The following is a 13,886-nucleotide window of genomic DNA, read 5'->3' on the forward strand; positions in this document are numbered from 1 at the left end:
CGTTTAAAGTTTGAAGTTATTTTTGAAAGTTCTAACGCGTAACCTGGAAAGCTGATGCCTTGGATGATCAACGGTTATGCTCCAAAAATGAGATTTAGATAGCCAAGGAGCTCCAACAGCAGTTACTTATAACACGCTTCTTCGCCGAGAAATTCACTATCCGAAGAAACCAAAGCTTAAACTTGCTTAATTGATCAGAATGCGTTCTTTCTTCATCTTCTCTCTGCTAGGCCTCGCTACGTCTGTCGTGGCTCAAGATGTGGATTCAAGTGATATCCCGTCCCAGTGCAAGGACATTTGCGCCCCGGTTGTCAGCCTCACTTCCACTTGCGACAGGAAGAATAATAACGACGATACGGCTGAGATTAAATGTGTCTGCAATGACCCCCGCGCATCGAAGAGCATTCCAGACTGTGCTGCTTGTCTTGACAAGTACAGCAAAGACGGCAAGGACAACGGTATGTTGCCCTAGTGAGATGAAATTGAAGATATCCTAATACATATAGATGCAAATGATATTGTCCGCCAGTGCTCCTTTACCTCGACCACGTATGATGCTACTGCCACCTCTGCCTCCGCAACATCAAACTCCTCTGCCAGCATGACTTCTCCCAGCTTGGCTTCGGGCAGTGGAAATATATCAGTCACCTCTATGAGCGGAACTGCGTCCGCTACAAGCAGTTCTACTAGCTCGAATGCTGCGTCATCGACTTCAACAAGCTCAGCTGGAAAGTCAATTGAGCTAACAAGTGGACTTTTTGGAACAGCTCTTCTTAGCTTCATGGCTTTCGTTGCACTCTGAGGTATCCCATCAAGCCAAGAGTAAGATTTCATCCTGAATCTTCGACTTCGAAAAGAAAAAGTGGCTTTAATCATTGTTTCGGCTGAGGTGACATGCACCTTAACTTACGGACTACTCGTGATTCAATCTTGAGAAGTTGGTACAGTTGCGGAGGTTATTCAGGATTTGGTTTAGATGCCACAAAACATTGGTTAGCAGAAGTCATCATCATTCAGTTGCAAAAAGATTCTTCACTTTGTAGATGCCTTTGAAAATGAGCGCCCCCCTCACATAGTCACTTTCTACTACCTGCATCTCTTAAGGAAAGGTCTGCAAGTTCTTCGACGACAACTACTGGGGCAAGGCTCCAGAAAGGACTTACGGGTCTACGCGCACTCGGAAGGCATTGGAGCACCCACAACAAGTAAATGGTGTCACGAATTGGTGCATGCGAACGTTGTGGTGCTACTGGATCGACAGACACCTGGCGCGTATAGAGCAACAGTATAGTAGTTGGGCCACAACTGCGAAGACAAACCTCCAGAACGTGAACCAAATCCCTGGTGTTAGCCAGCAGGAAAGCACGGATGCCAACACTTCCGTCACTCAATTCATGAATAATGGTGGTGGCGCCAGTGCTACCGACACGACGTTCCCAAAGAACCCGGCTGCCGTACAGGGCCAGGCCAGCGTGTATGAAAGGTGCCCTCGGTTTCTAAGCGATTCAGTGAGAAGAGAAGACCATGTATTTGGAAATGTTGTTTTTGTCTTATTTCTTTGTCTCTGAATATAGATTTGTTGAGTAGAAGTAAGAAGTAATTTGCACAATTGTAAGGCCGATAGTGGCCGCCGGACACCTCCTTTTTTACAATCATTACAGGCAGAATGAAAAAAGGTGTATAAATCGTGTCATAAAAGAAAAAACATAAAAATAGCTAAACCGATGGTAGAGACACGAAACAAATCGTCATTTTTCTCATTTCTTGGCGATACGGTCCAGTTAGGATAATACTTGACCTCCAGCCCCCAGTCCCATTTCAACCACCTACCCTCTATCTTTCAAACATGGCGAGAACAGCTCAGATTGTCACGGGATCCATCCGACCAACCTAGACGATGGATCCAACGGGAATATGCCGACCATGAAGGCAACACTGTCATTCTGGGGAAGGTGGCCGCCGCCAACGAAAGCCAGTTCTATAGGCCGGAGGACGGTGAAGCTTACCGACTTCAAGTACACAGCACGACTCCCATCCAGCCGGAGGAGCTCAACAAGTTGTATCAATATTTCTGCTTTGACCTCAGCAAGCTTCCCTTTTTGGAAATTTATTCATACAACCCACCGGATGGTCTGGCTTGCGTGGAGCATCAGCGTCGTGAAGTTGCCCATCGCAAGCGTCTCCAAGCCGAACAGCGTGAAGGCGAATATGACCAGCCTCTTCCACCTTTGATTCCAACCATGCGAACTGGCTTCAATGATCAGTTCATGTCCGGATTCTGCTTCCTTCTCACGTCGAAGAGCTACCTCTAAGGTTCATTCCAAGACAATGACCACAGCACAGGGCCCTGGTGGATTAGCTTCGACCGGAATCTTCCGTCCACAGTGAAGAATTTGGACATGCTAAATGTCTTGACAGTCCGGCCACTGAGCTTTAAACCTTTGCCGAGTGGGGCATTTCAGTCAATCCCGAAATTCGCGATATCAATGTGAATATTACAACAGACCAGAGTGAAATAGGCTCCGACATCAAAGAGCTTTTTAGAGGAATCTATTCGACACATGTTTATGGGCAAATTGATTATGGACTCCGTGAACCGCCCCCGCCCGCACTCTCCGAGGAGACTCCGACCTTACAGCATATCCAGGAGGTTTTGGAGCAGCAGCAGCAAACGGCAGAAGTCCAATCTGTGGACTCGAATTTACTTCGCCTTACATTGGGACATGAAAAAAATATTGTCACAGTCACGAACAACTCTTCGGATGGGAAACGCGACCTTCAATACCTGATCTACGTCCAGTTCCTCGCGAATATCGAGCAGGAAAAGACCGCCCTTCGGGAGACCACTGCTCACGAGAATCTCTTCGACCCGAATCGAGAAAAATTGGACCATTTCTACCTACAAACAAAAAGCAAGCCAGAATCCGATATCACCTCGGAATGCATCTTCGGCGAATCGATTTGTAGAGGTTCAATCGGAGAATTCGTGAAGTCCTGCGCTCAACCTAACGGAAACCCCCTCACTATTTTCACGCAAAGCCAAGACACCAATCCAGAGCAAAATGAACTTTCTGGATATAGATACAGAAAGGTTGTCGTTTCAGGTATGCCCTTCGTCTAGTTTTTGTTTCTTTGTTTACAGAGAATGAGTTAATCAGAAAAACAGAGCCTCAAAGAATGCACCCGCCTAGAAGATTGATCTAATATTACTGGAAATAGCACTACTATTTGATGTACATAGTGATGTTGAAGTCCGCAAGGAAACTGTCGCGTGTAATAGTCGTGCCCTTGAAATGCAGAATCATAGCCAAATCTGAGTCGGCATCAGTCCAACCTATCGGCCGAAATATTCGGGAATCACATACTTCAAGGATCCCATCGGAGTCCACGAAGCTTCAGAGTATAATCACCAATTATAAACTTCCCGTGGCGTTGGTCAAATCTCGATAGCTCGGAACCCCATTTCCGCTATGAATAGAAACTGAAGTAGGGCTAGGATCAACAAGTCAGACTATTCGGAAGCTCGGGATATATGTACAACGATCCACCGTATTCGGGCGAGAGCCAAACCCGGGGTAGACAGATTCCCCGGATTCCAAGCAAATCAGAGCTCACTACGATGCATCGCTTGTGTGCTAAGCTGTGAACAGTAACTCGGCGATCGCTTTTTCCTAAACGGGACGGAGCCGAGCCGACGAAGTTCGACAGCCGGCGCCGAAGTCGGCCCCGTACAGGAGCCGGAGTTATCAGATTCATTTATATCTACAATTGGCATTTCTTTGCTCGCCTTTTTTTTTTTTTTGATATCGACTTCCAATTATCTCGGAAAATAATTGAAAAAAAAAAAATGGCAGCCAAAACTCTCCCCGATCCTTCGCTGTGTGTCACCGCAACGGATTTTGAAAAGGTCGCAAAGGATGTGCTCTCGGAGAAGTCATGGGTATATGTATCGAGCTCGGCAGCATCGGGTCTGTCAATGAAGGCCAATATTGACGACTGGTCTTTGATCAATTTCCGGCCTCGCATTTTGAGGAGCGTGGACAAAATGGACACCAGAAAGTCCATTCTCGGTTCAACCTCGCAATTCCCTTTCTTCATCTCAGCTATGGGTACACTGGGTAGTTCCCATCCAGGGGCTGAGCCTTTGCTCGTCCGGGGAGCTACTCGCAAAGGCCTGAACACCATGATCAGCACGGCGTCGACAAAAACATTGGAAGAGATCATGGATGCACACATCGACGAACAACGGCTACTCAACAACCAAAGTCCGTCTAAGCTTTCATTCCAACTTTATGTCCCTGTTGATCGCACAAAGGCCAAGTCCCTCATTCAGAGGGTCAAGAAGGCCGGGTTCCAAAGCCTCTGGGTCACCGTGGATACTTCAACGCTGGGCAAGCGAACGGCAGACCGCTATCTTCAGGCACAAGAGAATCTTGCAGTACCCAAGGAGACAGTCGTCAAAGCTGGTACCGGGGAAGTCAATATTGAGAACAGTTACGCGCCTGCATTCGGCGGCCGACAAGTCCCCGGCTCAGTGGATGCTGGTCTCACTTGGGAGGACTTGGACTGGATCTCAAAGGAATGGAATGGACCACTTGTCCTCAAGGGAATACAGAGTGTCGAAGATGTCAAAATGGCTGTTGAACGTGGTGTGCAGGGAATTCTGTTGAGCAACCATGGAGGTAGACAAATCCATTCCGCCCCGAGCTCGTTGATGACACTCCTGGAGATTCGTACATACTATCCGGACGCATTCGACAAGCTCGAGGTATTTGTTGATGGTGGGCTCCGCGATGGAGCAGATGTCCTCAAGGCATTATGTCTTGGAGCAACTGCTGTAGGAGTTGGTCGGCCATATTACTATGCCCTCGCGGCATATGGTGCTGAAGGAGTGGAAAGATGCACAGATAGTAAGTCATGCCTTGATTCAAGAGACTATATCAGAAGCTAACAGCATCGCAGTTCTCGCCGAGGAAGTCGAAATCACAATGAAGATGCTGGGGGTTTCATCGCTCGACCAACTTCGGCCCGAGATGATCAACACCAGTCGACTAGAGAATGAGATGTGGCGGCCAGCATTTGGAAGAGCGAAGCTGTGAAGAAAATGTAAATGATTCATGAGACATTATAGAGGCCTATTTAAATCTACCTATATATTTTAGATACCTTATACAATGGCAATTCCGATTAAGTCATTTCATGCAGCCTTCAGAGAACCCCAGCCACCACCGCCGGCAGTCTTGATGACAATTCGATCGTGGGTCTTCATAGAGACAGTGTTTTTGCCGCCAATGTTGATGTGACGCTCTTCACCAGTTTCTTCGTCACGAGTGATCCACTGGTTCAATCCTGGCTGTGCATCCTGACCACCCTCCAATCCGTACGGTCGATGCACGCGTCGCTCTGACAAGATCGAACATTTCATTGGCGACAAGAATTCAATCTCGCGGACCACTCCCTCACCACCAGGGTTCTTGCCTTGCCCACCGGATCCCTCACGGAGTGTGAACTGACGGAGCATAGTCGGGTAACGCTTCTCCAGGATTTCAGGATCGGTAATCCGTGTGTTGGTCATATGCACTTGCACACCAGACTCGCCCTTCCAGGTTGGGCCCGCACCACTTCCGCCGGCGATTGTCTCGTAGTATCCAAATCCAGGAGTAATCAGAGCACCAGTAGATGGATCAACCTTGGGATCTGTACCAAAGGTGAGGTTGTTGCAACAGCCCTGGGAGGCAGCACACGCTTGGAAGGCCTTGAAAACCACGTCAGTGATGCGCTGTGAAGTAACGACGTTACCGCCCACGACGGCAGCAGTCTTGGTTGGCGACAAGATGCTCGGTGATGGTACACGGATGTCAATTGGGGCCAGGCATCCTTGGTTCAGTGGAACATCTGCATTGATCATGCAGCGTAGGCAGTAGATGATAGCTGAGTGAGTGATAGCAATCGGAGCGTTCCAGCTCCCGTACACCTCGGGGCCTGTGCCTTCAAAATCGAAGACAGCAGATCCGTCGGTACCATCGATGGTGACCTTCAAGCAGATCGGAGTACCGTCATCCATGTAGTCAACCGATTCCAATGGCTGACCATCAAACTTCTGATATAACTCCTTGAGAAGATTGCGGACGGCAGTCTCCGCTGTGGCTTGAATGGCATACATGTACTTTTGCACTGTTTGGGTTCCATACTCGTTGAACAGAGTCTGGATCAAGCTGATTCCGCGAGTGTTAGCAGCAATCTGAGCCTTGAGATCAGACATATTATCGCTGATGCATCGTGCTCCAGAACAGCCAGGGTATTGTGAAGGCTTCGTGACCAGCAGTTCCACTAGACGCGCCTCGTCCAGAATGCCATCACTGACGATCTTATCACCTTCGATAGCAGCACCTTCTTGCCAAAGCTCGGTAGATTTCGGAGGCATAGAGCCAGGTAAAATGCCACCGATATCAGCATGGTGGCCACGAGATGCCACGTAAAACATGATCTCGGAACCTCCAGGCCGATCAAAGACAGGCGTAATAACCTAAATAATGATCAGCACCAAATAAAGCTACCCACGATCGGATAATGACTTACTGTAATATCGGGGAGATGGGTGCCTCCGCAGCTAGGGTGGTTGGCCACCAACACATCACCATCCTTCAGGTTACCCAGCCACTTCTGGTGTTGGTATCGCACGGCAAATTGCATCGATCCCAGATGAACCGGAACATGCGGTGCATTGGCCACCAAGCCTCCATCAGGTGAGAATAGGGCGCAAGAGAAGTCCAACCGTTCTTTGATATTGGTTGAAACGGAAGTCTTCTGCAGAGTACGACCCATCTGCTCGGCAATAGACATGAATCGATGACCAAAAATGCTGAGTCTGATAGGGTCAATCTCTGCCGAGAGAGACTTCCCTGCGGGAGACGCAGTTGGCTCGTCTTTGAGATCGATGACTATGCAGGTATCGAGGAGGTTTGCCACTGCGTTAGGAGCCACAACAATTGTTTGAGTCTGATCAATGATAACCGCCGGGCCGGAAATGCGAGAATGCTTCTCCAGCTCGCCCAGCAGATACACCGGTGTGTCAATGCGGTTTGAATGGCCGTCAAAATAAGCTGAGCTGGTATTTGCTGGAGCCGTGGTGACATCTCGCAAGTTGGCATTCTTCAGCTGAACCAAAGGACTCTGCTCTGTTCGCACCTTAGACGAAGCAATGCTGCGCACGCGAATGTCATCCACGAGAACCGGTCGCTCGGAGTTGAAGTTAAATTCACGACGGTGGCGCACGCGGAATTCTTCCAAGAAGTCTGATGAGCTCTCGGGCTTCAAGATCATGAGACTAGTATCGGAACCTTCGTAGCGCATATTGAGGTATTGTTCGTGGCGCACTTGAGCGGCGGTAAAGCCTTGGGTTTCCATCTCTTTTGTTCCGGCTGCTGCCATCTCATCAAAGCGTTGAAGAAGAGCAGAATGGGAGGATGAGTAGGTGGATGATACCGGTTCCTGTGCCTCCTTGACAACCTCTGCTAAAGCGAGGCCGTATGCTGACAGCACTGAGGAATATTTGTGAATAATGATTCGTGAAATACCGAGTGAGTCAGCCACTGAGCATGCGTGCTGGCCACCAGCGCCTCCAAAGCATGCCAGATGGTGAGATGCAGTCTCGAAACCTCGTGCCTCTGTAAGATTACGGATTGGCCGGGCCATGGACTCATCTGCGACCTTTAGGAAACCAAGTGCAACTTCTTCGGAAGTGTATTCTTGTTGTCCCTGCTCTCGGCGCTCAGCGTTGATCTTTTGCGTCAAATCATTGAAAAGTTGTGCTGTGGTCTCCGTGTCCAGGGGTTGGTCCTCGTTGGGACCAAAGATGTGTGGGAAATACTCGGGCAGCAGGCGACCTAAGAATAAGTTGGCATCTGTAACCGTCAAAGGGCCCCCCTTGCGGTAGCAAGCCGGGCCAGGATGAGCACTGGCAGATTCAGGTCCGACATAGAACAAGCCGTTGCGCCAGTTGAGAATAGATCCACCACCGGCGGCGACAGTGTTGATATCCAGTTGGGGTGACTGAATCAAAACACCTGCGACTTTAGAGCCAAAAACATGCTCCAAGTGACCGTCAAAGCGAGATACATCAGTAGATGTACCTCCCATGTCAAAGCCAATAACGGGAGTCTGTTCGGTGGGATCCCAGCTGGTGGCTGCGAAGCCGACAACGCCAGCGGCAGGGCCAGACAGAATTGCTTTCAGTCCGCTGAATTTGCGAAAATCGACTAGTCCACCATCGGACTGCATGAACTCAAATCGGCAGTCATGCTGACTCTCCAGGCCGCCTTCAAAGCTGGCAGAGATGGAGTCGATGTAGGTCTTGATAACAGGGGTGAGGTAGGCATCGGCAGCGGCTGACATGCCACGAGGCACAATTTTGATCATAGGCTGAAGCTTTGAGGAAAGTGTAACTGAGAATCCCATCTGCTGAGCCAGTTCGCCAATTTGACGCTCATGTTCAGGATAAGCAAAAGAATGTAATAACGCTACCGAAAGTGACTGGTAGCCCCGCTCCTTTAGTCGCTGGAGCTCTGTTTTCACTTGAACGAGGTCCAGCTCTTGAACAACCCGGAATTTCTCGCCAGTTATGCCTTCAACGATGCGACAATCGGTGAAACAATCTTCATCGGCGGAAGGATGGCAAGGGAGTACGCGTTCATTGACTTCGACCACGCCCTCTGGTAGCACTCCCGGACGGGCCATCGACAAATCAAAAATGGCTGGCCGAGACTGGTCGCCGATCTTCAGTAGATCTCGGAAACCCTTTGTTGTGAAAAGCACTGAGCGGGCGCCTTTGCGCTCGAGTAAGGCATTAGTTGCAACGGTTGTGCCCATTCGTAGACACTCAATGCGATCAAGCTTCAATGGCTGGCCTCGAGGATATGATTCTCCAGTGGCCAACTCTAGGACTTGGCGGATGCCTTCAGTTGGTGCATCCTGATAGTGGGAAGGGTCGACAGAGAGAAGCTTCAAGATGATGTCTGGACGACTGGGGGCTTCTGTGGAATCATCTACCGCCTCTTAGCTTGCATCCATAAGATAAACGAGATCCCGGTCCACTTACTCTTTTCATCTGGCCGCCCTATGCTAGCCCAGATATCAGTGAAAGTACCACCGCGGTCAATAGCGATAGTGATCTTCCCCGAGTCAGACATCGGGACTGGCATGATTGTGATAGTTTAGAAAAGAAAGTGGGAGTATGAAAATGCAAAGAAGCGATCCCCTTCATTTATGTCAGAGAGAGCGATCCGATATCCCACGCTCATCTCCATTGATCGTCGTTACTGTTGTACTGGCGGTCACGTGTCGGGCCGATGGAGACCCGCGTCGGGATGATCGGCCCGATGATAAGGCGCGGGGTAGGGGGTGGGAGGAGTGAGAGATATAGAGACAATAGAGAATAAAGTGAATAATGAGGCAAAGGAGAAAAGGGGTAAATTAGTAGTGGGAATTAGGATTGGTTTGATATTCATGGACCGTGGTGGGGATTCTATGCAAATGTATGAGATCTGCGGCCTCAGGCCCTATTTCGTATAGATCGAGCTACAGAGTAAAAACAGGATTATGATATACATGTATTCCTATCGTTTTAGAGTATTCTCAATCCAGTCGGTATCCATATCAATATCAATCTGGTCCAAGGCCCCTTCCCAGAGTGCCGGATCATCGTTCAGGTCGAACTGAAAGGCAATATCTCGGAATGAGGGGAGTTCGTTCTGTGGCCACCCAGGAGCAAGCACTTGTGAGGTTCCTAGTTGAGATGCCATATCTTCTTTCTCCTCTGTGAGACTTGTGCCGTGCTCAGTTGTCGGCGTTAATGGGACCTTCAGGCCTGCCGAGCTCGCTCGATCGGTGTCATTTGCAGCAGACCTAGTCACAATGGCAGCCCGGAGTTCCAGCAATAGTGAATGGCGTGAGCCCAAATAGGTGTTTCCACGATCAGCCATTCCCCGAAGAAGGTTCAGTGCAGTCTCCATGGCTCGTGCACTGGTTTCATTGGGCGGGAATGCAGCATTCACCATGACAAGCAGCAGTGCAGCTGAGAAGATATACTCTCCATCAAGGTAACCATATGTAGCTAATCGATTGTTATCAGATAATTGCACAGACCAAGACATAGTCTTTTAGTGATCGCTTACCAATGAGATTGTGTTTTGCGGCTGCATCCATTATTAAGGTGGTTGCTCGCGCAGCTGTGATGCAGCTATCAATAACAGCAACGGTGTTTGGGGCGAGCCCTTCTTTCCAATCTTCTGTGGCGGACCCAAGGGCTTCTGCATCAAGTCGTCGTTGAATGACATAAAATACCAACGGACGTGCAGTCATGTTCACACATGAGTAAAAGTGTAAGTTGATCGAGACGGACTCCCGATTGACATGAGTGTCAAGTGTGGAGAAATCAATACGAAGACGATCAGGAACCTGACGTAGCCATCCAGAAAGATCATTTGTTATACTCTGAACAGAAGCAATGAGGTTGGATCCAGATCCGGGCTTCTTTCGGTAAATTTCTGGCACAGTCCCTAGGTCAGCGTTGGCACGCCATGAGGTGCATGTGCAGTCTTACCTTCGCCAATCCTTCCCAAGATACGGGAGAGCTTTGTGTAATGAGTGAGGACAGTTGATGGCCATGGATCGAAGGTTGTTCCATCCTAGAAAGAGAATCAGACCACATCACATAGATATGCCAAGATAACATACCACTGCTGCGGGCCAGGTTATACCAATGTCTTCATCATGGATGGTGATAGGATTCCCAGACTTGACCGAAAGTATCCTGTTGACGAATATAAGCGGTAGTTCCCGATAAAACGAAAATAGGTTGCAATTACCGGTCCAAGCTATAGACAGACCACCAAGCCCGACGTCGACGGTTGCGGTCTGCCTCACTTATTGTTGGGTCCGAGACCTCTTGATGAAGACCTAAAGAGATGGCCATGCGTAAGGCCAGTCCGATCTGACATCGTTAGCAATGTTGCAGAAGAAAATTAGAAGATCTGCATACGTAAAGGAAAGCAGCATCACGTCGATTAAGGTTCTGCATGTAGTATGCTACATAGCATAACACCTCAACAAAGAAAATCGAGCCTTCTTCGTGGATATCAGGTAAGAATCGCAGCGCGTGCTTAAAATACTTGAATCCCGGTGGGCCGTCATCACCCGACCACTGATTTACAGAATACATCAAGCCAAACGCAATGACGAGTAGAGTCTGGCAATATACCAAACTCGATTCTCGATGCGAAAGGTCGAGTGGTTGATGGTAGACCAGGTCGAGCCTTTCTTCAAATTCTGCAGGGTGGATCAGTGAGAAGATAGTTCCAATATAGGCATATTGCACCCAGAACAACCGCTTGGCGAACTCAAAAGGAGGTAACTGAGGAAGTGTAGCACCGACTGGCCGTCTTAGTGACGAAGGGTCATCATAAAGTGGGCGCACATCCCACGCAAGATTGGTGGACCCAGGGTTGAGCCGTTTGGCGAGATGAGTCGTGGACGAAGCACCCACGAAATCTTGAGGAAAGTTAGTGAGACAATATATTCTCCCCATTGAGATGAACACGTACGATGCTCTCCGGATCGGTTAAGGAACAAGTTGTCTGTTCCTTTGTACCACCAATCGTCCCGTTCTGGGGGCGCCTCGCTGTCAGAAAAGCGAGTGGACGTTGATGGTTCACTGGAAACTATAGGTTGGCTGCCTTCTACACTGAGATTAAAATATGTTGTATCCTGTGTGGTGGACAACATACCTGGAGCTTGTGATTGTAGTTGACGATAGTAGCTGCACATCGTCAGTGTCGACCTTAACAACTGGGGTTTCGCCAACCTTTCAGTGATGGAGACACGCTTTTCTGCTTCTGAGTACACGCATGTCTTGCCCACCTCCACACATGCAGCACAAGGATGCGGCGGGTTGCCGGCACAGCGCGTTTTTCGACCCCGGCATCGGTTACATCTGTACCTCTCTCAGCACACGATCAGAGATCCCACACACATCCCACATACGCTACCATTGACCTCCTAGATCGGTCTTCCGACCGGCGCGACACGCCTGCATTGCCAAGTACCATAGTTGACGATGCTAAGGGTAGAAGGTGAAGTTGAGGGGTTCTCCACTTCTTATCTCTCTCGGGCCGAATACGAGAAGGCTCCATTTCTGAGGGTTTACATCTACCCAAGTAAATATACACACTTGTACTTGAGCCAAAACTGACATGATCAAAATATAGCCACGCCATTTGGTGGACTGGCAACTCCACCAGGAACCTGAAAATGATTAGTTGTGAAGTCACAAGGGGGCGGACTGGTCTATACCTTTAATGGCACACTACTAAAGAAAAATGTCCAGCGATCTCTCTTGCGACACTCCTGGCTCAGTCGCTCCAGGTCGAAAAGCTCTCCGATCGGAACACCCCAGCCAGCCAGCAACCACTCGTGAAGGAAAAAGTCTGAGTTTTGGCATGGATATGCTTCAAAGCTCGGCATATCTCCCACGACAGCAGCGAAGCTTTGATCCCAGATCCAGCGCAGCATGGATTCGGATGACTCTACACCAATGACTGGAGGCGCGGTATAATCAGCCAGTTGCTGGCATTCGGCAGGGGACAGCCTCTCGTACGCTCGAGTCCAGCCAGTGCGGATGAACAAAATATCCCCAGGTCGGAATGTGGTCTTCTGGCTAGTAGCCACATCTTGAAGAACTGAAACGGGGATCGACTGGGTTTCAAAGCAGTTTACATCGTGTCCCTTGGCTTCTGCCCAGCCGGCATAGTCCAAAAGAACCCCCCGTCCAACAATACCCCCATTCTCAGCCCATACTACGGACGATGTCAGTACAGAGAATGTTATGGGCTGGATGGGAATTACCATGAATGCCATTCCGGGTTGAGTTCCGGATATCCTCCTGTGTGCACCCATTGTAGTAAGTTCCTTGTTTCGATCCATAGTGTCGAAAGCCATCCCATTGAGAGCTACTCTGTGTGTTGAAGACTAATATATCATCGTTGACGGCCCGGGGAGCCTTATTCTTCAGAACGTGTTCAAAGGCAGATCGGCCAAAGCAAGGGGTGGTCATGCTATTGAGAGCCCAGTCGGTTGAGACACGCACACCTTCGACAATCTCACGGGCAGCCGCAGCAGTATTCTCAGGTGTCAGAAGATTGAGCATGCCCAGCTGATCATGATCCCCAAACATACCCCAAGCGTTACCGACCGGTCCATCTTTGCGCAAGGGTAAGGAATCAAATTCGGGTCTTTGGACTGACATACTGGTCTATGTACAGAATGGATTAGCAGAAAAAGACTTGGTTTGTAAATTAGAACTTGTAAGATGCGATAATTTAAAGTCACATCGATTGTCATATCCTTTTACCCCGCATGTTGCATCGGCATACTGTAACTGTTATACCTCGCAAGGAAGTCCGATGTGGTTTTTTGGCCTCGGATCACAGCCGAAAGGCAGCTGGTTACTTCTCAGACTTCTCAGATATATATTCCCCTATACTTACATAACGCCAAAACCCAGTCATTGTTTTACGTTGCACACCACATAAGCCAATTGTTCAGAAAAGATGCCCTAAAAATAACACCCGCATAAATGTAGCAATCGGATTACACATACAATATCTGACGAGAGCCATCAAGTGTGGATGTATCATCCGGACGCGTACGCTAGGCAGACATTTTCCGCAACGTTGTTCTTTTGCCAGAAGAACGTCCATCTCAAGTTGTTCATAACCAAAAAAGACTACATATTAGCCAGAGAGCTCGCTGACCGAGTCTCTCTCTCTCGCCCCCTGTCCTTTCCGAACCAATAACATTGACATATTATTGCTTCCTTTCCTATTGTCAAG

General features: G+C 49.0%; 7 protein-coding genes across 7 annotated transcripts; 4 read left to right on the forward strand and 3 right to left on the reverse strand.

Annotated features, from left to right (window-relative positions):
• The first annotated feature begins 144 nt into the window (after positions 1-144).
• N7446_003422 (uncharacterized protein) lies at positions 145-858 on the forward strand. Its single transcript, XM_058512171.1, has 2 exons — positions 145-458; positions 507-858. The coding sequence occupies exons 1-2, from the start codon at positions 200-202 to the stop codon at positions 800-802; spliced, it is 555 nt and encodes a 184-aa protein (XP_058377707.1). The 5' UTR covers positions 145-199; the 3' UTR covers positions 803-858.
• A 371-nt stretch (positions 859-1,229) lies between these two features.
• N7446_003423 (uncharacterized protein) lies at positions 1,230-2,312 on the forward strand (the record flags this gene model as incomplete). Its single annotated transcript, XM_058512172.1, has 2 exons — positions 1,230-1,474; positions 1,805-2,312. 2 exons carry the CDS (start codon positions 1,230-1,232, stop codon positions 2,310-2,312), a joined length of 753 nt encoding a protein of 250 aa, XP_058377708.1.
• Positions 2,313-2,328: 16 nt separating this feature from the next.
• Positions 2,329-3,121, forward strand: N7446_003424 (uncharacterized protein; the record flags this gene model as incomplete). Its single annotated transcript, XM_058512173.1, has 2 exons — positions 2,329-2,350; positions 2,505-3,121. 2 exons carry the CDS (start codon positions 2,329-2,331, stop codon positions 3,119-3,121), a joined length of 639 nt encoding a protein of 212 aa, XP_058377709.1.
• A 726-nt stretch (positions 3,122-3,847) lies between these two features.
• On the forward strand, positions 3,848-5,099 carry N7446_003425 (uncharacterized protein; the record flags this gene model as incomplete). Its single annotated transcript, XM_058512174.1, has 2 exons — positions 3,848-4,910; positions 4,963-5,099. The coding sequence occupies 2 exons, from the start codon at positions 3,848-3,850 to the stop codon at positions 5,097-5,099; spliced, it is 1,200 nt and encodes a 399-aa protein (XP_058377710.1).
• A 98-nt stretch (positions 5,100-5,197) lies between these two features.
• N7446_003426 (5-oxoprolinase) lies at positions 5,198-9,200 on the reverse strand (the record flags this gene model as incomplete). Its single annotated transcript, XM_058512175.1, has 3 exons — positions 5,198-6,526; positions 6,580-9,044; positions 9,098-9,200. The coding sequence occupies 3 exons, from the start codon at positions 9,198-9,200 to the stop codon at positions 5,198-5,200; spliced, it is 3,897 nt and encodes a 1,298-aa protein (XP_058377711.1).
• A 414-nt stretch (positions 9,201-9,614) lies between these two features.
• N7446_003427 (transcription factor domain-containing protein) lies at positions 9,615-12,104 on the reverse strand (the record flags this gene model as incomplete). The annotated part of the gene is made up of 9 exons (XM_058512176.1): positions 9,615-10,111; positions 10,173-10,544; positions 10,601-10,685; positions 10,735-10,810; positions 10,866-10,990; positions 11,039-11,547; positions 11,601-11,735; positions 11,784-11,815; positions 12,040-12,104. The coding sequence occupies 9 exons, from the start codon at positions 12,102-12,104 to the stop codon at positions 9,615-9,617; spliced, it is 1,896 nt and encodes a 631-aa protein (XP_058377712.1).
• A 148-nt stretch (positions 12,105-12,252) lies between these two features.
• N7446_003428 (uncharacterized protein) lies at positions 12,253-13,300 on the reverse strand (the record flags this gene model as incomplete). Its single annotated transcript, XM_058512177.1, has 3 exons — positions 12,253-12,300; positions 12,349-12,851; positions 12,901-13,300. 3 exons carry the CDS (start codon positions 13,298-13,300, stop codon positions 12,253-12,255), a joined length of 951 nt encoding a protein of 316 aa, XP_058377713.1.
• Between the last annotated feature and the right edge of the window lie 586 nt (positions 13,301-13,886).

This window comes from Penicillium canescens (genome assembly GCF_028828765.1).
Source record: "Penicillium canescens strain IBT 15451 chromosome Unknown utg000002l_segment0_segment0, whole genome shotgun sequence".
NCBI classification, from domain to species: Eukaryota; Fungi; Ascomycota; class Eurotiomycetes; order Eurotiales; family Aspergillaceae; genus Penicillium; species Penicillium canescens.

What these genes read in the sequence shown, in the direction of transcription:
- N7446_003422 (XM_058512171.1), top strand. Translation starts at nt 200, where the DNA reads ATGCGTTCTTTCTTCATCTTCTCTCTGCTAGGCCTCGCTACGTCTGTC. An exon ending in CAAAGACGGCAAGGACAACG is followed by an intron (nt 459 to 506) that starts GTATGTTGCCCT and finishes TAATACATATAG; the next exon opens with ATGCAAATGATATTGTCCGC.